Source organism: Ambystoma mexicanum, chromosome 2p (genome assembly GCF_040938575.1).
Source record: "Ambystoma mexicanum isolate Mex_15411 chromosome 2p, UKY_AmexF1_1, whole genome shotgun sequence".
In the NCBI taxonomy this organism is placed as follows: Eukaryota; Metazoa; Chordata; class Amphibia; order Caudata; family Ambystomatidae; genus Ambystoma; species Ambystoma mexicanum.
In genome coordinates this window covers 382,132,106-382,157,710 of record NC_090923.1, presented here as the reverse complement: position 1 = coordinate 382,157,710, position 25,605 = coordinate 382,132,106, and the positions used below count along the sequence as shown (strand labels likewise).

Below are 25,605 nucleotides of genomic sequence, written 5' to 3'. Positions count from 1 at the left end.
GGCGATCATCAGCAGGGCTTCCAAAGTGCAGCTTGAGGGGGAGGTGTAAGAGGTTATGGGGGGAATGGAGGTAGACCGCAGAGGTGAACTGCGGCGGATGGAGCACTTGCAGCAGTGGTCGCATGTAGCCCTGCGGCCGGAAAAGGGGGATCCTGGGGGGGGGGGGGTCAGGAGGTCCAGGAGGGAGATTCCCAGGAGAGCAGCAATTAAGGTTGGGGGGGGGGTGGTAACGGATGGAGTTCGGAGGTGGGGGATGCAGGCAGAGATGGAGAGGAATGGGCATGGGGGCAGGCAGGGCAGAGGAGGAGAGAGGGAGAGGTGGTGCAGAAGGGGACACGGTAGCGCAGAGAGGTAAGGGATGTAAGTATCTACAGAAGAGAGGGAGAAGGAGGAAGCGGTCACCGGAGAACAGTGAGGAGAGGGAGAGGTGCGGAACAACCTCCCTGTTTAGGAGCGCATCGGGTGGAGGGTTTGGGGCGGCCCTCACAGTTCGTCAGGAGCAGCCAAGGGAGGGCTTGAGAACAGCCCCTCTACAGGATATCGGGGTGCAGACTAGAGGGCGCAGCATGGCCCCTAGCGAGGAGGAGCACCGGGTGGAGGTGAGGACCCCTCGCACAGGAAGAGAAGAACAGGCAGGGGTACCTACAGCCCTGCCTAGAAGGAGGAGCAGCGGTGGGGCGGACGCCCTGAGTTCACCTGAGGAGGAGCTACCAGGAACGAGCATGTGCTCGCAACAGCCCTGGTATGGCATTGGGGATGATTGGGTGGAAGAGTATGGCGGGCAATGGGGCGATGAGTTACAGGGTGGCTAGGAGGAGGGGGAGAGGGAGTGTGAGGGGTTAAGGTGGGAAAGGGATATGGAAAGGTATGGAGGTCAGCAGCTGAGCGGCCGGGGGAATATTTGGTTAGGCGAGTCTTCTGACATGTTTTCTTCCCGCAGCAGGAGCCCATTGAGGAGGGAGACGAGGAGCGTTGGAGTGGCGGCAAGGCTGCAGTTGGGCGACGGCAGGGCAGAGCGAGGTGAGCAGGGTAGGGAGTGGTCAGCTGCATGACAGAGGGGAGACAGAAGGTCGGGGGGGTAAGTGGGGAGGGGGTGAGGATGCAAGGGGTGAGGAGAGATGTGGGTATGCAGGCTGCAGGGGCTTTTGGTGGGGAGAGAAAGGGGTCAGTGGAGGTCCAGACTGACGGGGCGGTGGAGCCTGGGGCAACGGAGGTGCAGGCAACGAAAGATAAGGAGACAGTGGGTAGAGCGAAGGATAAGAAGCTGCCATACATGGGCATCACTAAGTCATTGGGAGCGCACTTGATGGCTTCTACAAAGGATAAGATTTGGGCCAGTGAATTTATTGACATTTTCAAGCTGTTACACAGGGAGGTCAGAGCCAAAGAGGGTTCGAAGGAAGAGGAGGGGGAGTTAGCATTGCGTCCGAAAGTTCCGGTGACAATAGAGAATTGGACATCAGCCTTTATCATATACGCCAGTGTTTACTGCGAGAAATTCCCAGAGAGGTGTGTAGCACTGTGGAAGTATATGGATGTCATTGGGAAGGGTTTCACAAGCTTTTGAGGGTTTGCGTGGGTGAGATACGACGAGGAGTTTAGGGCAAGATTGGCCGAGGATAGCCAGGCGGTTTGGGGTGGGGTGATAGATATGGACTTCTGGCTGCAATGGATGGCGCTGACAAGGCCCGCGCCGCCGGCTTCAACAAGGATGGCTGCACGCGGACGGCGTGCAGGTTCAGACATGAGTGCACCAGATGTGCAGGTCGGCACCCGGTTACACAGTGCTTCCAGCAAGGAGATCGGGAGCGGGACAAGGGATTGTGGGGAAAGGCTTCTACTCCGGCTAAGGTAGAGGTTCTGGAGAGGTGGCTCAGTTTTTATCCGGACAGGGAGGGGGCGACAATCCTGCGGGATGGTTTTAGGGACGGTTTCAGGTTAGGGTACCAAGGTCCGAGGGTGCGCAGATGGGCGGAAAATCTGAAATCAGCCAAGGAAAAGGGGGATGTGGTTAAGGAGAAGTTGCTCAAGGAAGTGGCAGCCGGGCGGGTGGTTGGTCCATTTGTGGATTTACCGGGTGATTTGGCGATATCCCCATTGGGGGTGGTGCTCAAGAAGGTGCTGGGAGAATTCAGACTGATAAATCATTTATCATGGCTGGAGGGCTGGTCAGTCAACGATTTCATTGCCCCAGAGGATTGTGGGGTGTCAAATGCGAGCGTGGACCAGGCAGTGGAATTGATAAGTAAGGTGGGTCGTGGAGCATTTTTGGCCAAGTGTGATATCAAGGCAGCGTTCAGGTTGCTGCCGGTGCACCCAGAGGATTTTTGGTTGCTGGGGATGCAATTTGAAGATTGCATCTATGTAGACAAGGCTCTACCAATGGGATGTGTGATTTCTTGCGCTTTGTTTGAGCATTTTAGTTCATTCTTGCAGTGGGTTTTTACATGTAGTTCAGGTGCGGAGGGGGTTTTTCACTACCTGGACAATATTTTGTTTATCGGCGGGGCGGAAGATGAATCTGAGTGCAGGAACATGCTAAAGACTTTTCAGGCATTGATGTAGGAGTTGGGGGTGCCTTTGCCTGAGGATAAAACAGAAGGGCCGGCGGTAGTTTTGACATTTTTGGGGATTGAGCTGGACTCCAGGACAATGACATCACGCTTGCCACACGACAAGGTGAGTCGTTTGGTGGGTTTGCTGGAGAAGGTGGTGGTGGCGCGGAAGATGACTTTGCTTGAGATGCAGCAGTTGGTAGGGCTGTGGTGGTGTCCCCGGGGCGGACCTTTTGTAGGAACATGTCAAGGGCCATGGCGGGAGCTAAATGCCCACCTCATCGGGTGAGGGTTTCAGGGGCGGTGCAGGAGGATTGCAGGATCTGGCTATGTTTCTTGGAAGGATTTAACAGGGTGTCCATGTGGCTACAAGGGGATCCAGTAGTTTGGGAGGTGCAGAAATTTTCAGATGCAGCAGGTGCGGGGGGGGCTTCGGAGTTTTCTGACGAGATAGATGGTGCGCAGAGAGGTGGCTGGAAGAGGGGAGGAGTACTGCATTCCTTGAGTTCTTTCCATTTTTGGTGGCATTGGAACTGTGGGGCAGGGAATTGTCAAATAAGAAGGTGAATTTCAATGTGGACAATGAGTGCGTGGTCAATGTCGTCAACAGGCAGCGAGGGACCAGAGGGTGGCAAGGTTATTGAGGGAATTTGTGTTGCGATGCCTTGAATGGAATGTGCTGTTCAGGGCTACCCATGTACCGGGTGAAGATAATGGCATCGCTGATGCATTATCTCATTTTCAATGACAGAGATTCCCTGGATTGGCACCTGGAGCAGACCAGATGGGGCAGCGGATCACGGAGGAGCTGTGGAAGCTAGGAAGCTGAGAGCTCTGTCACTAGTGGAGGGCTCTCTGGCACCGTCGTCTAGGGCAGCGTACAGTAGGGCGTGGGGAGAATTCCTAAAAAGGGGGGCTCATAGCTGGAATGGCTGAGAGGCTGCAGAGGAACACAGAAGGGATGATGTGGTTAATTTTCTTTTGTGGTGCATGGATAACGGTTGGTCGAAGGCAACCATAGCGGGGAAATTGGCGGGAATAGCCTTCTACGGCAAATGGTTTTGGGGCTTTCCACCTAATGGCGGGGAGCTGGCGTGCAGGATGTTAGAGGGCTGCAGTGGGAGGATGTCTATTTTTCAGATTTGGGGGTGGATATTTGGATTGGAAGGTCGAAAATGGACCAGAACGGGAAGGGCTGCTGGGTGTCGCTGGGGTGGGGAAGTAATGAGCTGTGCCCGGTGAGAGCGGGTTATGCATGGAAGGAATTATCGGGAGGAAGGTCGGGGATGGTTTTTCGACATGCTGAGTTGTCAGGTGTGTCGGCAGCGCAGGTGCTTGGGGTCCTGAGGAAAGCATTGGGGGTGGTGGGGGGGGAAAAGCCTGAGGATTTTGGTACGCATTCATTTAGGATGGGTGCGGCATCTGAGGGAAACCGTTTGGGGTTGTCGGAGGATAAGGTCAAGAGTTTGGGTAGATGGAGGTCTGGGAAGTATAAGGGATATGTCAGGGAGCTGGGGAAAGGGTCTGGTTGAGAAGGGGCATTGTGGTCGTGGTGGGGGGGTTCATTGAGGGGGGGGTGGAGGTTCGTAAGTGACACTGTGATGTCTTTTTCAGAGACGGCGAGGAGGCAGGGGCAGATTCGGCAGATTTGGATCGTCAGGCATTCGATTGTGAAGTGGGCGGGCAAAGAGGCAGAAAAGAGGATTTTTGGCATGCAATTGGGCTGCAGCTATGAAATAGGGATGGTGAGGTGGTCGGGTTTTGGCGGGCTGCGCTGGGATCAACTGCTGCCCATGCTAGCGGGGATGAAGGAGCGTTTTGGGCCCCGGACGGGTTAATCGTACATGCTGGGGAGAATGATCTGGTGCGGGATACGGGTGTAGCTTTGTTGAAGAAAATGAAGAGGGACCTGGCATGGTTTAGGGAAATATGGCCTACGGTAAGTTTGGTTTGGACTAAGTTGTTACCGAGGAGAGTGTGGAGGGGTGCAGTAAGTGAAGGCGTGGTAGAGTGAACAAGAAAGAAGATAAACAGGGAGATGATACATTTTTGTGGCCTGGCAGTAGTGCGAGTTCTTGAGCACAAGGAGATTATATATGTGAACTTAGAGGTTTTTAGGGAAGATGGAGTTCATTTGTCGGTTTACGGAAATAGCTACTATCTTCTGGATCTAACGTTGCTAGTAGAGGGTATGTTGAAGAGTTGGAAGTGTTAAGCAACTCAGTGGTGGGGCAGAAAAGAACACCTCAGGGGAGGGTTTTTTCTGGTGCTGGGGGGGGGGGCATGGCCCCTTTGGATGAGGGGGGAGGCAGGCAATGGGGGGGATAGCATGGGTAAGGATGGGGGTGGTGCTGTTTGTACGAATGGGCTACCCCGGGTGTTCAGAGAGGGGAGAAGGTCTGGAAGATGGAGGGGAATGGCTATGGGGAGAGGATGGCAGAAAGCGGGGCTGAAGCCTGGTGAAGATGGTAAGGGGATGGTAAGGACCTGGAGATAGGTAGGGAGGAAGTTGGGGTTATTCATTTAATTGTTGGGGGCTTAAAAAATTAATTATTTATTTAATGTTTGGCAAACTATTAAAGCGGTTAATTTTAGTCTGTAAGGCCAGGGGCCAGGTTAGCATTTATTTTGTGAGCTTTGGCCTGTCACATTAAAGCGACCTTTTCCACTTTTAAGCAAGTCTGGGTTTTTGTGCAGTAAGCCAAAATGGTTCTTTGACCTGTACCATTGATGCACCATTCAACTTTTTATAAATGGATTGTTTCAAACCTCACTAGTCGTTTTGTGACTTTACAGTTAAGTCTCATTTCCTTGTCAAGGAAGTGATGAGAAATTGACAAATTTAGCTTCGCATAAGCAAAGAATATCAGCCAACACATTGGGCAACCAGCAGCCATGCTGTGCTTTGTTTATGTTTAATCCTTGAAGTGCGAGCTGAATTACTAGCTAAGAAAGAAAAGGCCCTCTGAATTGGCAAGCACAATTTGTGCGGTCTGGTTAGCAATATTTAAATAGAAAAAAGAAATTCGAAGATGATATGGATGTTAGCAAGCATTCAGAAAGTCAAGGAATAACCGTGTTTTTAATTTGCCATATAATGTTTAAATGTTTTTTTATCATCTTAATAAGAACATAGAAAATGTGCCAGTTTCCCAAATAAATTATATTGATTGGAACATTGCCCTGCTATTATCCAACCTTATCAAGGTTTAATGGTACTTGGCGGAGAGGTTTACAGGGTATGGCTATTTTAATTATATTTGACCAATATTTGGTTTGGCAGGAAATAAGGAACGTAATACGGAACCCCCAAAACAGTTCCTTTGTAGAGTTTGATAGGTGTCGGTCATGGTAGTTTCAGTTTTTTGTCCAATTGAACTGAGAAATTCAAAGAGAGCCATGTAAATAACTTGTGTAGCCCCTCCTCCCCCTAAGTGTAACGTGGCGCCAGATGACCAAAAATTTACGTGTATGCGAACACAATTGAGCAAATGAACCTAGCCTTCATTTTTCTGCTTATTTAATACGGATTGGAGCATACCAGTGTGCCCTCCAAACCTAGTACAAGCTGTCTGTTTTTTTTTTCTGTAGTGCAAATGCTTTAGGAGGACGTGGAGTTTGACTGAATCTGTTTTCTCCATTCCTTATTATTTAATCATAACTGGTGCAATGGTTAGATTATTTGGCTCCTGGATATTTTTTGGGTTTCAGCTCAAGTCCATATCCAACAACACTCGAATTATTCTGGTCAATCTTGTGATGAATATTTAGAAGGGATATTTTCATTTTCACTTCCACTAAGTTTTCAGACATCCCTATGTAGCCAAGGGGAGGCCTTAAGGTCCATCAAAATCAAATATATTGGGCTGTTGCCATATTTTCCCCATTTTACCTTAAGAAGTTATAATTTAATGAATTCCATCATGCCATGGGATGCTGCAAATTCCATATTGAACATCTGGTTTCTGCCGAAGGTAGGATCCTATTCTGTTGAATCTCTGCCATCAGTTTAGCAGACAAATCGGACCGGGAGAAAGGCTTGTAACTATGAAGTTCTTCCCTAATCTTTTTTAAGGTTGGGACCACTGCAGTAGAAGTCCCAGTTCTCAGTACAATATTGAATATATTTAACAATAATGGAGCCCGTAGATCATGACAATGTATATTATTATTATTACTTAATGTGGTACAGTTTAAATATAAAACATGACAATATATACACAATACCATCAAACAGGCAGTGTGAGCCTTAGCTCGTGTTTGAAGCAAATAAGGCGGTGTTGTGATGTTACTTGTTGAGGAAGCATGAGAGGGCTTGGAACACTGTGAGTGCATGGAATGTTTGACTATGAGCTTCGCTCCAGAGTTCCAATGCTGTCAGTTGAGCCTGGGTGATGGGACCCGGTGGTCTTTCTCTTATAACAGCTTAAGTAACTTATAATAAAGAACTTTCAAGTAACCCTAAGAAGAGTATGAAGTTACTTTACAACAATGGCGACGAGGATTACCAAGAACCAAGATAAGTAAGCTGAGCTGTGGTGGGGGAGCAGCAGAAGAAGCAGAGAGACCACTGCCCCCAGCCATCCAAGTAAGTCCCATCACCCAGGGGGGGCTATCAGCGCAAGGGGTTAAGGACAGTAATAAGGGGTGTGGAGGAAGTTAACCTGAGAAGCCCCAAAGGGAAGCACAACCCCACAGGTTGAAGATAAGCCTTGAAGTAGTGTAAGCAGAGAAGAAGTAAAGCGCTACAAGCAAGTGGTGGAGTTCAGGGCACTTTGCGCAAATATGAGGGGTGCTGTAGTAGAAGTAGTACTTTGGGAAGTACTTTGGGAAAGCCCCAAGCCTGGAAACATAACCATATTTGAAAGAGAAACCCCTGAATTGAAGTAAGAAGTTCGATTGGAGCAGCTGTAACTGGGGAAAGCAGTGCATGTTCTAATATTGAAGCAAAGCCCCTAAAAGGAAGTAGGATCCAATATTGCATGTTGGTGCACACGTGCTTGGCCCAATACGGGGTTAATGAGAGTCCAAGATTAGAAGCCCCTATCATGGAGCGTGAAGAGTCACATGCCGTGTGTGCCGGCAGCAGTGGGACTCTGTGGGCTCAGATATGCCCGTTGGTACGGGAGCTCTATGCCTGCCCACGTCCCCTGTGAGACTGATGACGTAGCAATACTGCTGCAGGAGTTGGCGGAGCAAACAGAACGTTGTGGCGTAATAATGCAAACTGTTCGGAGCGAGAGTAAACTACGCACCTCTGATCTGCGTGTCTTTGAAGATATGACCGTTGCTGCGATGTTGAGGAGCATTGAAAGAAGGGTTAGAGTAAAGAACCCTGATGAAGCGTCTAGCGTGATGACGTTCACCGGAGTAAGGTAAAGTTGGAAATGTCTTCAGAACGAGAACTGACGTGATGGCTGTGAACTGTCAGCATGGAAGCGGCGGAGTGCGAATGTTTGGAGTTGCAGACAAGAAGTGGAAGTCACGGACTGAAGGGAAGTTCACGGAAGAAACTGGTCTGCGTTACACTTTCCGGACGGCCGTCATATGTGCACTTTGTTGACGTTAATGAAATATCTTTTAGAGATGATGCAACTCAAAACATCTGGGCGACACCAATGACCCCATGGTATCGGTCACCCATGCAACTCAAAACATCTGGGCGACACCAATGACCCCATGGTCTCGGTCACCCACACACATATGGAAGGATCCTCCCTACCAAACGTGATACTAACCAAAGGGAGTAACCACCTCCTTACACTTTGACCTACTCAAAAAACATTAACTCCTCACACAGTGGGACGCTATCCCTATTGACATTGGGACGCTATCCCTATTCACAGACAAGAAGTGGAAGTCACGGACTGAAGGGACGTTCACGGAAGAAACTGGTCTGCGTTACACTTTCCGGACGGCCGTCATATGTGCACTTTGTTGACGTTAATGAAAAACGGCGTAATGTCCGCCATGATGAGTCATTTCCAAGTAAGTCCAAGATGAGAGTGTATGACAAGCAGGAAGCGGTGCATCCGGGTGCCACAACAGCAGAGGAAGCGGAGAGACCACATGAAGCTTAAGACTGCAGCGTGATTACATATCAGCTGCCACGAACGCTGGACTCATAGGAGAAGTTCGAGTGGCCAGCATGTATCCTTTAACAAAATTGATTTATTTGCAGTCTCATGCGTGCGTAGAACAGTTTAAGGATGAATGGTCAGTGTGTGTGTAGGAAATGCACGTGAGGTTGAGCAAGTGTTATCAGAAGAGGTTTGCGAGTATGTGAGGTTGAGAAGTTAAAATGTAATAGATGTAACACATTTTGAGGCATTTCAGGATAAAAGTGGACTCATTTGGACTTTCATAAATATGCACAATTTATGCAAGTATGTGAGTTACGGGTGTGGTGTCCAGCAGCTAGATTTAACACTTTGAGGCATTTCAGGTTAGGTTGCAAATAGCAACATGGACACATAGAAATGCTACTTTATGGGAATGTTTAAAAGGTTGCATTGTCTTTTAGTAAAAATGAGTTACAAAATGCGATGCATGGAAGAATATAGAGTTAAGGTTGTACGTGTGAAGTTATAGACATTGTGTTTGAAGTATAGAAGTTTTAGAGTTGAAGAAATATTATTGTACTCTGTAGGAGTTGTTGATTATTTCATTCCTAAATTTGGTGAAAAGAGTGAAGATGAAGATGAATAGGGATAGCGTCCCAGAGAGAAGGGATAGCGTCCCTCTGCGAATAGGGATAGCGTCCCAAAGTGAAGGGATAGCGTCCCACTGCGCATAGGGATAGCGTCCCATTGTGAAAGGATAGCGTCCCAGAGTGAAGGGATAGCGTCCCACTGCGCATAGGGATAGCGTCCCATTGTGAAAGGATAGCGTCCCAGAGTGAAGGGATAGCGTCCCACTGCGCATAGGGATAGCGTCCCATTGTGAAAGGATAGCGTCCCATAGTGAAGGGATAGCGTCCCACTGCGTATAGGGATAGCGTCCCATTTTGAAGGGATAGCGTCCCAAGGATGAGGGATAGCGTCCCACTTTTAAGGGGATCGCGTCCCATTGTGAAGGGATAGAATCCCACTGTGAAGGGGATCGCGTCCCATTGTGAAGGGATAGCGTCCCACTGTGAATAGGGATAGCGTCCCAATGTCAATAGGGATAGCGTCCCACTGTGTGAGGAGTTAATGTTTTTTGAGTAGGTCAAAGTGTAAGGAGGTGGTTACTCCCTTTGGTTAGTATCACGTTTGGTAGGGAGGATCCTTCCATATGTGTGTGGGTGACCGAGACCATGGGGTCATTGGTGTCGCCCAGATGTTTTGAGTTGCATGGGTGACCGATACCATGGGGTCATTGGTGTCGCCCAGATGTTTTGAGTTGCATCATCTCTAAAAGATGATATTTCATCAGCATAGTTCTCCTTAGTGAAAGGTCCATTAAAGTTTACCTTGGGATGGGTCCTTTCTGGTAGTGTCATGTGAGGAGAGGTATGCATACAGTGAAATGTTCAGTTAGGTCCTCCAGCACAGCGTTTTCCTTTTTAAGGTTGTCTGTGTCTAGGAGGGGTGTGAGCAAGTTAAACATCTCTCTGACAGGTTGTCATCGGAAAGGGAAGAGATATGTTATCATATTGACTGCGTTGGACATCTTTTTGCATTGTCAATAGAAAGGGAGATGTGTTGTGATGTTACTTGTTGAGGAAGCATGAGAGGGCTTGGAACACTGTGAGTGCATGGAATGTTTGACTATGAGCTTCGCTCCAGAGTTCCAATGCTGTCAGTTGAGCCTGGGTGATGGGACCCGGTGGTCTTTCTCTTATAACAGCTTAAGTAACTTATAATAAAGAACTTTCAAGTAACCCTAAGAAGAGTATGAAGTTACTTTACAACAGGCGGGCACAATGTTTAGATCACCCAGAGCGCGGGGTTGGGTAGAACTCCAGTAAACCTTGACTGGGCATTCCCTGAATGATCTTGAATTTACGCTCCTAGTGACCATTATCCTGAATTCTGCAAAAACTTGCATGCCACTGCCTCCTGTAATGTGTGTTTATATGTTTTCTATTAAACATTTCCTTGTTTCTCAAATGTTCTTCCATTACCTTTAGTTAATATGCTGTATGCTGAGGGATATTTTATTGACATAAGTGTTACCTTTTTTGCCTCTTTGCATTAGCTATTGGAAATTGTTGCAGGGTTACTTTTCTTCCACACTCAAAGCATCCTGTGGCGTGAGCCTCTAAACTTCACCTAAAATCCAAAGAGCTTTTAAATCTTAAAAAGGTAAGGATATGTCGGGCCGCCTGCATGGAATGAGCCATACCTCTATATATATTGCATTTCGCAATGTCACTGCACAGGTGTATTTCACACCGATTTCTTAGTCAAAAACAAAGATCGGCAAACAGTGGTCTCAGGTGAGTTGCCTATATTAGTATGAAAAATGACGCTGACTGAAGAAATCAATATTTTCCTTGAAACAAACATTTGAAAAAGTCCTCCTCAGATACTGTAGTTTCAAACAGTGGTCTGTCAATGTGGTTTGAAGTGGAGGCTTTACTTGGCCTTACCACTTAAAATGGCAAAGTTGTTGTCTGTCTTCACAATACATTGCATTGGTGTTCCACTTTTATCTGACCAACCCGCCCTATATGTACAAAGGAAGACTAGTGTTAGACAGCTCAAATGTGATGCTCATTGCTGGGTGTTCTGCAAAATGTAGAAGAGCAGGTGGACGCTACCTTGACAGGTCCCGCCCCCTCACCACCGTCATATGGAACAGTCAGAGAAAAAGCAATAAATGAGATCCCCTGTATAGTTCCTATACCGCATTGAGTGTATGAGCTGTGGTATGCACTCAGACAGCCATATAAAATGTACACTCTCACTGAAGGTGTGGCAGAATGTTGCATGGAAGAATGCTATATGGAAGGATGTCCTCTGCCAAGATGTCGGATTGCATTAATGAATATTTTGGATGAGTGTTAAAGTGAAATCTGATGAGGATAAAGTGATCAGGATCTGTGAACCTATGCTGACACGATATGAAAATACTTTGAAGTAACGATGTAACTGAAGCACTAAGAGTAAGATGTCCTTAAAGTTAAAGTAATCATGGCTCTAAAGAAGATGAATTAACTTACTGACCAATAACTGTAGATACACAGTAACGCAAGGTCGAAAGAAAACATATAGAAGCTTGCTATAGAGGAATTTATAACATGGCAAGGACCGCCATAGTAGGAAAATTGACACAGGCTCACATTGAACTTAACCAAGCTACCTCAGAGACACGCTGAGACTGTGGAATCAGGAGACACAGGAAAATGGCTAGGTGTGCAGAGCCAACAATGAGTCAAGGTTGACCCAGAGTTAAGGATGCTATTTTCAAAGGATAAGCACAGAGAACAAGGGGAGTTTGTGGATAAGCTCTGAATGTGGGACATTATTCATAGATGGAAGAAGATGCAAACATCTGCAAGAGCCAAACTGTTGATCAATTAAGTGTACAAAGTTAATGTGAGAGAGTGAGCAATTCCGTACAGTTCAAGAGGAGCAACAGCACCGTGCATAATTAAATCAAATGGCAGTAAATGGAAGGCTGAAATTGACAAATTTGTGGTCTTTTCACGGGTGACTTAGAAGTTGAACATAAAGGCTATTCATCAGAGCCTTAAGCCAAGATAGTGGTGTGCTCACACTCCTTTGAAAGTTCCAGGACCGTGAGCAAACAACAAGGTCAACTACAAATGGAAGACTTTGGCTTGTGGCCTACCGATGAGAGATGATGGACTAATTGGGAAATGGGGAGTAGTCTGATGGGATTGAAATACCTAGGTTTAGTTTCAATTACGTACTGCTAAGGAGCCAAAAGTCCCAGGTTGGGATAGTATGCCAACCAATCAGTGGGGTTGAGGGACAACCTAACGTGCAATATAGCATAGGCCAATCCACTGTATTGTCCGCTACAATCCTTATACCTATTTAGATATAGTTCAAGGCATGCCCTAAAGATAAGGGTTGGCAAAAGATGCACTAACCCTTATAGGTTCTAGAAGTAGATGTGTTCCCTTAACCAATCCCTTTCCTTGATGGTTTTTGTATTTTTGCCACGCAGAATGACATCATAGATGACGCATATTGGGGTATAAAACCGCCATCTAATGAAGCTTCTGCGTGAGAGTACACAAATCAGTCCGATGTTGCCCTGTTTTATTAACTTGATAATGAAGTAGTACTTTGCCATATACTTTGAGTCTGTCTGATTATTTGGTCTCAGATCATTCTTGTAATTCCATCTAGCAAGTATTTTCAACGCCAGGCCTTTAAGAAATTCTCTCTGGGGCAGTCTCTACATGCGTAAGTGCATTTTACCAACATTCCCCGTAGTTATGTGAAAGGGTCTATTTGCGCCCTTATATTGTTGCATGTCTGCTACCTGATGCATGTGTGCTTCGGGGCTGGCTCTCTGACATGAACGGTTGTGTGAGCCTTTTTGTGTACTGCCTCAAATTCCTTCTCAATGTCCCGACAGCAGTGGTGTTTGCAGCCAGGGCTCTCGAATTCTGTCTATACTAGCTCTGTATATGGGTGCCCTGTGGCCAGCCTATCTACACGAATATCATGTCCGGATTCCTCTGTAAGTGACTTGCTATGTGAGGTATCATTTTGAATGTGAGCTCATCTACAAAGCCCTGGAAACCTCCTAAAAGTGAATGACGACTGGGCTGTCAAGAAAAAATAGTTGGCATTGTGGTTCTTGTGGCAATTCTAGAGTATGGTTTGTGTTGAAGTCGTCCAAATTGCGAAGCGCCATTACTTGCATTTAAAGTGTACACTCTTGTCAGGTTTCTGTGCATAAACTAACATTAAGGGCCTCATCACGAGTTTGGTGGTAACCCTTAAATCTGGCGGTAGCGCTATTACCGCCAGATTTAAGGGTCCGCCAAATCAGGCCTTTGACGGATTTCTCCCCAGCTCTGAGCTGAGGGGGAAATCTGCCGAAATTCCGCGCTCATACCGCCGGCGGGAATTCCGCCGGCTGTATGAGCGCGAAAATTCCCCCTTGAGCCCAATGGGGAATGGGCATTCCCCAATGGGCTCAGTGGGGAATGGGGACTTCCATTACCGCCTAACCCGTGATCCGGCGCTAATAGCGCCGGGGGGTTCGGCGGTAGGGCAGATAGCGCCCGCCCAACTCGTGATGAGCCCCTAAATGCTTTAATGGCATGTCGTCAATATAGCACTTTCTCCCAGTGACATCTGCTTTACAGAGAAAGGTAAATGCACTCTTTTTAGTTAGAAATGCTTGCCCGTATAGTGAGCTTCCCATGACAGGCATAAGCAGTGTTGCCGTTTATGCAGAAAGCTGCACTGGCGGGATGGACGCTGGTTAAATTAGTCCATTGGCAGTAAGTCGAATGGGCAGACAGTGTTTTTCCTGTAAGAATTGTGTGTATCAGTCTTGGCATCAACACTTCCTGCCTTTTTGCATTTTATCAGCACCCAGATTGGACCGCATTGTTGAAGTGAATGTTTTTCTTTCTTGTCTGCTCGCTATTTTCAGCTTGAAGCCTTTTACTCCATATTCACTACTGAGCAGCAGGACCATGTCAAATCCGTGGAATATCTGAGGAACAACTTCCGGCCAAGGCAGAATCTCAACGGCCGGGTGGTGTCCAAGTCTGCCGTCAAAGATGCTTGGAGCCAAGACTTCACAGACATCTTGGGATACCCGCTTGGCACAGAGACATCAAAAGGTAACACTCGGCTATCATTTGCTAAAGGCAAAGTCTGTCTTTGTGTATAATTTAGAACTTGGTGTTGTGCTCAGCAAAAACATAGCATGAATTATTAAACGATCTTCTGAATTTAAAGTATAAATATCTGTGGATTGTCTGTTGAAACTGACACTGTATAAATCGCACTAGTTTTCAAACTTAAACCAACTTATTGAAGCGCTCTGTATGGTATTTATGTGGCAATTGTACACACATAAAAAATTAATTGCTTCTGAAATTGGCAATGTATTTTCAAAATGTTGCTCTGTAAAAATCAATTTTCAGACCTGTGTAGTCTTGCAACACCCATCTTGTGCAATTCCTGTTTTAGTGGCAGAATCTAATATGCACATTTAAGAAATAAATGTTTTTTAATTGTAAAACATGCCTAATAGTAAGCTGGATGTTTTTTTTTGGTATTGTCGATTTCTGGAACGATTCACTGATGGTTTAAAGGCTTGGTGGGTTACTTTGGTTTGCGTTGAACATTAACGCAATTTAGCACGCATGCTGCCCAACGTCGGCTTTAAGCTCTATACGTTGAACAGCTTTGTGCAGCCATATGCAATCGTATGGTGTTTTTTCAGTGCCCATGGACAATTTTGGATAGATTTGATTCAGACATTTGTATTTGCACAAGATGACAAAAGAACCTAGCAAACTGAACGACCTGTAGGCGCAGTAAATTATATGCAATCGAGCACAGAAATGTGAACGTGTGGACTCTATCTGAACTTCCTGTCTGGAAGATGAGAGATGAGGAATAAAACAAATATCCAGTGGAAGAGCATTCCAGAGGCATGGAACCTATACAGCAAACACCTTCCCCCTATGGTCTTCCATTCTTCCAAATGGATCACCAAAATATGATCCTCAAATCAAACACTTTGCCCCTCCCTGGGACTTGTCCGCTCCTCTGTACCTCTTATGCACTTCTCCTCAATGCACTTGCACGGCCGAATGCCATAACGCCTTGTAGGATGACGGCTGCACATTACTGTTTTGCCATTGTTTTTTATTTTCCCTGTTCTCTTCCCATTTAGCCTTCTGGTGCTTTGAAAGACAATTCTGCTGTATAAAGTATCAAACACTCAAACTCTCGCTTTATCACTCATAAAGCAAGTATTTACAGACTCACTCTCGCAGTATCCCTCTGCTGCTCACTGAGGCAGGATATTTCTTACTTTCAGGCTCCCACTCATTTCTATTGACCCTAAACCACGCCATTTCTAACTCTCGCAGTATAAAACAGTAAGTGTGGTCTTAACCTTGAATACTTGTTTTGTCCTTCACACTCGCACACTACCATACACTGTTGTGTGCACTCTGATATACTCCATTGGAGTCTTGACACAATTGTACTCCCTGTCCTCTACCCCATTCTCATCTGCTTGGACCCTACTCATAAACCTGCACCCCATAGACTCGTTGAAGCTTAAACCTCTCACATCTGAGCACCATGGTTACCTGTCTAACCCCACATATTCTAAGGTCAGAAACTTGCCGTTTTACGCTGCAGACCTGCAATGCTGTATTTATGAAGACATCGTGACGGTTCCTACAGATGAAGTAGGACCTGCTTTACTCTTGTAAATGCAGTGAAAAGTAGACTTGTAGGCCCAGTGGCTGAGAAATCTCCTAGTGAGACCGCAAGCTAAGCTAGGGAAACACAGGATGCTTCTTTCACCATGTTACAATCTAATTTACAAGTGTATACTCTTCGCTACATGGGTTCTGTGTATATACAATGGCGCAACACAAAATATTGTGGGGGCTACAAGACATTTTTATTCTGAGTGCTCAATCAAATCTCTGTGCTCACATGTACAGCAACATCTGTGCATAGGCACACAGATGTGAGAAAATGTGCATGCAGGCAGACATACTGGCACAGACCAATGTGAACACCATAGGCAGACGCAGCTCAGATATATTTGCTCATTCTGGGATCTGCCCCATTTTTTACATTGTTGGGGAGAATTCTCAGAAATGTGCTAATTCCCTCTACCTTAGAGACCCCCAGCAACTTTGCTGGATTTTGAGGACTTGATTATTTTTTACCTGGAGAGAGAGATCCTTTTTTCCCACTCTTATGTATTTTAATGTTATTTTGAACACGGTTTCTTTTGGATGTGAAGTCTGACAAACTCCATAGGCATCATCTTTTACATTGTGTCAAACAGCATCTTCAGTGCAGTGGCACAGGGAAGTCTTCCAGATTTCCCCAAGGTTTAAATACCTTCTCTGGGATAAACGACTGTTTCCCAGAGCAGTAAAGTGAAATCGACTTTACTTACATTTCTAACTTTCTAGACCCAGCCAACGCTATCTTACAATAGGGTGCTGGAGGGGTTACTTAGTATCCCCTTTTGTCTATCTTCTCATGTAACATATTTGTTACCCTTTCCTCACTGAATGGCTGGTGGCAGTGGTTTACTTTTTACTACCATTATGGGATTTTACCGCGGGCTGCGTTTGCACCCACGGTAAAGCACCCATGGGTGCCATTTTTGTCAATATGGCCCCAGTCTTCTTTTTTTGCCATTTCTTTGTGGAAAGGTCCTTCTTGAGATTTTGGTCACTTTGTTCATTTTGCCTTTGGCGGGATTCATAAGTGTAACCCGCCTCTGGCACCAGGGTGTCTGGCGGGGGCAGGAAGCAAGGAAGGTGCCCGAAACTCCCTGTGCTTAGTGCCCTCGGAGACAGCAATGCACTCTTAGGTGATTGGCAGGCTGGCTGTCCTGCAAGCACTGCCACCCTGCTGGGTGACTGAGAGCTAGGCTGGAATGAATGGGAGAAACCTGCACAAAAGGCAAGGCTATTTGACTTGTAAGGCAGAGTCGATCACTGGATGAAGGAATCGGAATAAGAACCTGAAGAGGACACCTGCTCCAACTCCTGGACCATTGGTTTGCCCGGTGAAGCCCTGCTGCTGTGCTGAAACTCCAAATTCGTTTCGACCGAGAAGCCCCTGCAAGGATGACTCAGTTGGTGGAACCAATCAACTCAAAGTAACACACTTGGACGTCCTCTAATAACTGGTCGAGTATCCACTGCAGTTGCTGCTGGAACCGGATAGCCAGGGAGAGGAACACCACTTTGTGTGCATTGCTTTTAAGCTGGCCAAGAGCTACAGGAAGATCCTCCGGACTCCCAGGGAGCAGGACTGACCGAGCCTGAGCCCCCTCAACAGAGTGTGGGACTCCAGATGCAAGGAAAGCCCATCTCAACAGCCAGGAACTTCAGTGTTGCTATTTGCGGTAGAAGCGAGGTGCTGAAACGCCGAACAGCCACTTGTTTAAACTTTGCCGGTTGCGGGCAGTGACCGTCCCATTGCAGTGCATGAGTCCCCAGAAGTCCTCCATCTTATCCCCACAACTGATGCCCAGGATCAGCGAGATCTGCAGACTGCACAGGAACAGAAGTCATCTGCTGCACTTTTTCTTCAACCTAAAGGCATTGTAATGTCTAAGAGAACTTCCCTCCTTGTTGTGTAGCCACTTGTCCTCGTTGGAGACTTGCTTGCTTGCATGTGTAGAGTTGCTTGCTGCTTCTTTACTTAAAATGCCTAATCAGCTTGTGGCCCTACTTTGATTGCTTCTATTCTACCAAGAATGTTTACACATTGGAAAATACTTTCTACTTACCCGCAAGAAGAGCTTCAGTTCACCTTGACTTTTTGCTAACTTAACATTGGCTGATCTGACTCCCTGAATGACTCTTCTCTCTTCTGCTTATGTGTTTTGCCATCCTTCCAGGAAAGGGTTAACTAACTTCGCATTGGGCGGTTGTTTTGAAAGTACTTACCTACTTAAGAATAACTGTGTCAATACTTGTTTTATTCTGAACTCTCTTCTCTAACACTACTCCCAAGAATATTCTAAATGCAACAGTAATATATTAATGCCAACAGCACCCTAGCTGTTGAAGTCACCTCAGGGTATAGGTAGTGCCTGTGTATCATCTCAAATGGGTATTTGCTGATTTAGAAAACTAGTGTGTATTTTTGAAGTGCATTTGTGTGCGTTTTTTTTATTGCTCCCTTTTGAAGAAGGCTTACTATAACTGACCAGTAAATAAATCAATAATTGTTTACTTAAGAAACTTTGTGTGTAGAGTTTATTTGAAGTATATACAGAAGGTTAATGCCCACATTTTTTGTTATTGGGGGGTCTTGCGTTCTAATCAGGCAAACATGCATTTGAGAACAATGAAACACAAGCTACCCCTGTCTCCTGTAAATTATCACAATTTAGGTCAACCACTTATTGACACATCGATCGTAATGTCGTTCTACAATCACTATAGTTCACCCAGACTCAGAGTTTCAAGTGTTTTCATCACAGATCAAACAATTGAATATTTATTATTATAATGAGGTCTGGAAAAGTTCCTATTGATGTAGCTGTACAATTTTGTCTTTAGTGCAAACTGGTGCAGTAGATTGCAGAGTGGGAGCGCGCGTTTGCACAATCATCTTCTGTGAGAAACCTCACGGTGAGTGCGTCTAGCTTCTTTGTGGACCGATGTTTCCAAACCTAGATATCCAAAAAACCTGAAGATGATTGCGCAAACACGTGCTCCCACTCTGCAATCTACTGCACCAGTTTGCACTAAAGACCAAATCGTACAGCTCCATTAATAGGAACTTTTCCAGATGTCCCTGTTCCAGACTTTACTGAATTAAGGAAGAACTAAGGGTTAAAGGATCTATGAATTGCAAGAGACCAATATCATCTACCCTGAGGAAGGCCTCCGGAAAAACCTTTTCTATGATGGGTTTTTTACCATGGAAATAGGCCGAAAATCATCGACACAACACCCCTAAGACATTTTGGTTCCCAAAAAATGACCAAGTTGCATTATATATACTTAGGCTAATAAACCCTGTTTGACAATATATGTGAAAATATGATCAAATGAAATGCAAAAAGAAATGCGGTTTATACAAAACCTTTGTAATGCACAATTTTATAATCAAAACTGTGATGTTTGTTTGTGTGAATTTTCCAAAATGAAGAGACCTCTCATTATAATAATAAATATTTCATTGTTTGATATGTGATTGAAACTCTGAGTCTGGGTGATCTATAGTGATTGTAGAACAACACTACGATCTATGTGTCAATAAGTGGTTGACATAAATTGTGATAATTTACAGGAGACAGGGGTAGCTTGTGTTTCATTGTTCTCAAAAGAGTTTATTTGAATACTTGTCATTGTGAATCTCTGTGTAACTCCCCTACAGCACACATTGACCCCTCTTGAGATGAGCCTGGCTGCTTAACAAGCTAACAACCTGTGTAGTACAGACTTATACCAAAGGCTGGGTTCCTATTGCCAGGAGGCCAGGGTTGTTTTAATGCAACGAAAAGGTACTGCATACAATCTTGCCTAACATACATGCACATATTATAAATCACTTGCTTATACCCCATGTGATAGTCTAGGAGTTGCCCATTGCAAGCACATACGCCTGGATTTTGCCGCCTTTGGTGAAGTGACTTTTTGAACACTACCCTTATAAATGTGGTTGCTTCTGCTGCTTTTATGAGCACTCTCTAATGATGTGATGGCAAACTTGATGGCCACCTTATCTTGTACTAAGTCTGTGTCTTATTTGCATTCGTTAGATAACATTATAATGGCAAAATACATTGTTACTTTCCAATTTTGAAGAAGCAGCCTATTTCAATAGTTGTTTTACCAATAAACAGCCAGTGGCAGTTGGCATTTTCACATATTTCTCAAAAGTACATCAATTTTTTTCAACAAAATCCCTTGTCCATTACCTACGAATCCTCTGGCTGCTCTTAACGTGCAACTCACTAGTTCACGAGCTTCTAAAATTGCAGCCCTAGATGTTTCTATGTCAAAGTGTATTTAAGACCAGCGTTCCCTCAAATCCAGCAGTTCTTGCACTCTTTCCTTCCTCGTAAGGGTGTCGAAACCTCTCCTAAATCTACAGAGAGAAGGGACCTGAGCTAGCCCAGTAACCTGTGGCAGTCAAATTGTCCTCATACAAAGCCGCCACTGCCATGCAGTTGAGCACAGATTTGCTGAAGGAATCCACCCGAGGACATGGCCAGGGTGCGACAACCAGAGAGTACTGGCAGCAGGAGGCAGTAGCCAGCCCCATGTGCCCATCTCAGAATTGGCAGCCACCTTCAGGGATGGTACCCACCAGCCAGGCCATACATCTGGGAACTACTGGGGAAGGAGAATCTGGGAGCTCAGAGGATCGGCAACATTGTTCAAGCTGTGGTCCAGATGACACTAGAGACTCACTGAGGCCCAGAGATCTAAGACTCCCATGCACTCTTAAGCACATCAGAGTTCCTGTATTCTAGAGGGAGGGCTGAAGGCAGGGCCAAGGCTTGGCTGGTAAAAGGACCACTGCCCAGGCAGTAAACCAAAGTCCCACACTAGAGCTCAAATCCACCCAGAGTTACTGTATGAGGTGCACTTGGGTTGGTTGGAAGTTAAAGGGAAACATTGGAGCTGAATGCTGAGGTAGTATAAAGAACTAAAGAGCTGGCATTTTGAGTCATTAATGAGAAGGGGATGGTAGAGAGAAGTGCAGAGCACAATATTCTTAAAAATGATGTTGTGGACTCCAAGACAGAAAACCAGTGCAAGCCTTTCTCGGAGTGTAGTAATATTCCAGGGAAGAGTGAAAGGTTGTGTAAAATTGCTCCACGAGCATAACCTGGCAAAGAGCGAGATGGTGTGGCACACATAATGAGCAGTGGTGACTCCTTCCTTAGGGTGGGAAGTCACCACCCTCTGGCTTTGAGGGATAGATGTGCATAAAATGTACATATCTCTGGCACTGTGCTATTGCTTTGGACTTTTACTCACATTGCAAAGCAATAGCGCAGTGCCAGCACCATGGTGCTTTATTTTCCCTGGGTCTCTGCTAACTGCCTCAGAGCCGTGGTGCCTTTCGCCAGCTATTTTTTTTTTTTCCCTTTTTAATGCAGAACTCTTTGTTACATCCAATAGTTAGAGCCGACGAAGCATGCAAAATCTTTCCTTCCATCAATCATTGCACTAGTAGCACACGCAATGTCTGACGGGAGACGAGTCCTACCCTGTCAGTGTGCTCTGCAGAGAGTACGACGTGGACCATCCAGTCCTGTTCTGTGAAGAGGTAAGTTAATTGTTAAGCTGATGTTTACTCCTATGTCCCGTCCCCTTTCCTCCATACTCTGAGCGTCCTTCCCTAGGGACAGGAGACCAAACCTTTTTCACCAGAAAAATCCTCTTCCCCATTAAATTGAAATGCGTGCTGGGCCCTGTGAGTATGCGCTCCCCTGACTCAGCCCACTGGCACCACTGCCAAGTCCTCTTTTCTGCATTCACTGGAACGGGCTGCTTTCACCAGCACTCCTGGATTAGACCTCCAACCTAGTAATTTCATGCGCTCTTACCCGTAGTGGTACTGTTGTTGTCTTTTTTCTTGTCTTTAATCAGGTACCTCTATCCTCTGGTGGCACGCTCCTCCCTGGTGCATGTCGACGTCAGCAAAGTTCAGCAGGTGCCCAGCCTGCGAGGTTCTCTTCCCTATGTCAGACCCCCACACTCTCTGCCTCCGCTGCCTTGGCCCCGACAATGGCTGGCAGGGCTGTACAACGTGCGACACTCAGACACCACACACTCTGAAGAACAGACTAGCCAGGTGAAGGGAGCCTTTCGAAAGATCGCCTCCAGAGGCCTTAAAGGAATTTGTCAAGCACAAGACCAGGCCCAAGGTAGGGGCACTGTTTTTATCTGCACCCGACAAAGGTGACTCTTTCCCCAGGAAGTGCACAAGCGGGAGGGACCTATCGGGTCCTAGTACCAATGTAGGTACCGAGGCTGCTTCAGCTACCGGCCACCAGGCCACCAGCCGAGGGGTTGCAAGATCCTACCAGTAACTACACGGAGGGATCGCAACGTTCTATTAACATGTTTCAACCAGAGGGGCTACGCCCTAATACCGGACAGATGTCTGAGGGGGCGCCTTTACGCAGTGCTACCTGCGCCACTCCGCCTAGCAGGCCCCTTCCTGAGGTGCAGGGTAGGCTCAACCTCCACCGCCAAAAGAGTCTGGGAGGAGGGCGGGACCAGCGTGACACAGGCACGTGGCATGCAGCCTGACAAAATGGCGGCCGGGTGAGACAAAATGGTGGATTGCCCAACACAGCCCCGCCTTTGGGTCTAGCTCCTCTGGGTCCAATGCAGCCACAACTACCTGCTTCAGTGCCCACGACACCGGCTCTCATGCCTCTGCCAGTCACAGCAGCCCTGTATCCACTGTCGCAGCAGCCTCCGGTGCCTGTCAGTACGCCACAGCCCCCTGCGCCCAGCACTCATCCAGCTGCACCAGACCAAAATGACACATTGGTGGACATGAATGAGGAGGAAGAACCAGACATGCCCTCGTCGACCAAGGCCTTTCATGAATGGGTTGCAGGCCTGGCAGAGTACTTGGGGCTCCCACAGCCTGAGGTAGAACTACCAGATACGGGTGTCTTGGCATAGGTCCTCACTCAACACCCCATTGCTAGAAAGGGGATTCCAGTGCAAAAGGATGTGGTGGCATTTGCCAAAAAAAGAATGGCTCAAACCTCATTCTACACAGAGTACCAACAGGCGCCTTGATGCCAAGTTTAGGCAAATGGAGGGGGACCCCGTCTTGCTGTCGGCACACCCCCAGCCACACACACCTCGGTGATTGCTGCAGCTTCACTCGACTCCAAGCCACAATCATCCTTGGCTACCTCAGCACTCCTGGGTAAGAAGATCCTAGAAGCATACGGAAAGAAAATCTATTCCAATATTTCTCTTCATCTTTGTCAGTCCAACGCTGATGCCATGCTTGCTGCTGTCAACCAGAGGCTCTGACAAGAGATCGCAGATTTCCTTCCTGAACTCCCTGGCGCACTTCAGGACTGGGCTAGCTGAAAACAAAATTGTAGCACAGGATATAAGGGAGTCCACAGTGGCTCACATTGACACCTCAGAGCGTGCCATATGTATCGCTATGGTCATGAGAAGGATGGCCTGGCTACGGTCGACCAAGTTAAACCCTGATGTCCAGGAGCGTATACTGGACCTTCCTTTCGAAGGTGGTGATCTGTTCCATTCCACTACGTACGAGTTACTTGATGAGAAGAATAGTTCAGACTGCCAAATCCTCATCGATTCTCACTAAGGCCACCCCAAGGCATATAGCCAGACGCACCAGCGCTCAGACAAAGGTCGGTCTTTTGGAGCTTTCAGTGGCTTCTATGAGAGACGGTCCAGGCAAGCGGACAGATCCCTGAGCCAGCACAGGTGAAAGCAGCACAAGGTGGCGCACAAGGGCTTTTTCCAGTCCTCCTCCTTAGCCCCAGCCTCGAAGGGCACAAAGGCATGACCACAGCCATCTGGATCCAGGAGTCTCCAGTGGGGCACAGGCTTGCCTTTCACTCTCAACGCTGGCGGACAAGGTTCACAGACCCATGGATCCTCTCAATAGTATCCATGGGCTCCCGGCACCCTATCCTTCCTTCTCCTCCGCTCCCACAGATTAGGACAGCAACTCGGTTGGTGGAAATTCACTAACTCGTAGTGAGTCAGGCAGTGGGGGAAGTCCCAGTTTCCCAACGTGGTCTGGGCTTCTATTCGTAGATTTCTGCCACACACAAGAAGAACCAGGCTGGCCTGAGAGTTTTGTTGGAACCTTTCTTCCTTGAACCTTTTGCTTCCTCTTCAAAAGTTCAGGATGGTTACCCCAGCGTTTATAGCAGAGGCATTATGCACGGGAGACTGAATGTGCTCCCTGGATCTGAAGAATGCCTAACTACACGCTCTGATCTGGCAGCCCTACCAGTCCTTTCTGAGGTTCAGGATCATGGGTTTCCATTTCCAATATAAGGTTCTACACTTTGGCCTCAATGCGGCCCCCAGGGTCTTTAAACGACTGATAATGCGTTGGCAGACCTGCTCAGGGCCCAAGATCACCACGTCTATCCATACCTAGATGACTGGCTCGTCAGGGCAAGGTCTCCGGAGGCATCCACCACACGCCTGGGCCCTCATGAATACAGTACACAAGCTGGGAATTTCCATCAATCTCAAGAAGTCACAGTTGGAGCCCACGTAGAGTCTAACGTTCCTGGGCCTCATCTGGAATACTAGTTCAAGGACAAGATCACAGCCATCAAGCGGGCCACGGGGCAGTTTCTCAGCAGTCCAATGACTTCGGCGTGATGGTACTAACACCTACTGGGTATCATGGTGGCATGTCTACTCACTGTGGGGCATACAAGGCTCAGGATAGGGAGCTTGCAGATGCAATTTGCAGCCTTTGGAGTCAGGAGAAGGGTTCCCAGGCAGAGATGTCAGCATCCCGCAGCCTCTCCACCAGGACCTAGTCTGGTGGAGCAGAGACAGCAATCTGCAGATATGCGGGGCCCCTCTGTAAACCTTTGCCTCAGGTCACCATCACCATGGACTGTTCCCTAGAGGGCTCGGGAGCTACCTTGGACAGCCACAGCGTCCATGGCGTTTGGTTCAGTTAGAAGCAGGTGGCCCACATCAACTGTCTCAAGTTAATGGCCATCTGGCCTGCTTGCAAAGCCTTCCTCCCGATGATCAGCGGCAATGCAATCCTCATTCAGACCGACAGCTCCACCGGCATGTATTACATCTACAAGCAGGGTGGCACCAGGTCACCTCCTCTCTGCACTCTAGCAGTTTACATTTGGGAGTGGGCTATGGTAAGCGACATACACCTGACAGCAATACACCTCCTGGGGGAATCTAACTTGGAGGCAGACAGGCTCAGCAGGCTGAGTGCAGACCACTATGAATGGCAATTGAACAAGCAGGTGCTTCAGAGGATCTTCGACAGGTGGGGTCATCCTCAGGTGGACCTCTTAGCCACCTGGTACAACAGGAGGTGCCCAGTTTGCTCGGCAGGGGCTCCATGGGGGATGTCATGCAGATCCAGTGGGACGACATGAACGCATATGCCTTCCCTGACTCCCTTCATCAACAGGGTTAATTGCAAGATACGGGAGGCCCGGCACCTCCGTATCGTCCTGATGGCTCCATGGTGGCTGGCAAGACCATGGTTCTCGAAACTGCTCAGCCTGCTGGATCAGGCTCCGGTGCACCTTCCTCTGGGTCCGGCACACCTCTCGCAATAGGAGGGATGGTCATCCCCTCCGCACCCCAGAGTTTAGCCCTTGCAGTGTGGTTCCTGAACAAGTCACACTGAGGCATCTGCAGTTT

The 25,605-nt window shown here is 47.2% G+C and overlaps 1 protein-coding gene across 2 annotated transcripts in view; it reads left to right on the top strand.

Annotated features, from left to right (window-relative positions):
- The window catches only part of PTPRG (protein tyrosine phosphatase receptor type G), a 1,528,043-nt gene that overhangs the window by 837,807 nt on the left and 664,631 nt on the right, over positions 1 to 25,605 (top strand). For both annotated transcript variants that reach the window (XM_069643751.1, XM_069643750.1), the window contains exon 8: positions 14,127 to 14,319. In XM_069643751.1, the coding sequence (XP_069499852.1) occupies positions 14,127 to 14,319 (193 nt within the window). The remainder of the gene's footprint in view (positions 1 to 14,126; positions 14,320 to 25,605) is intronic.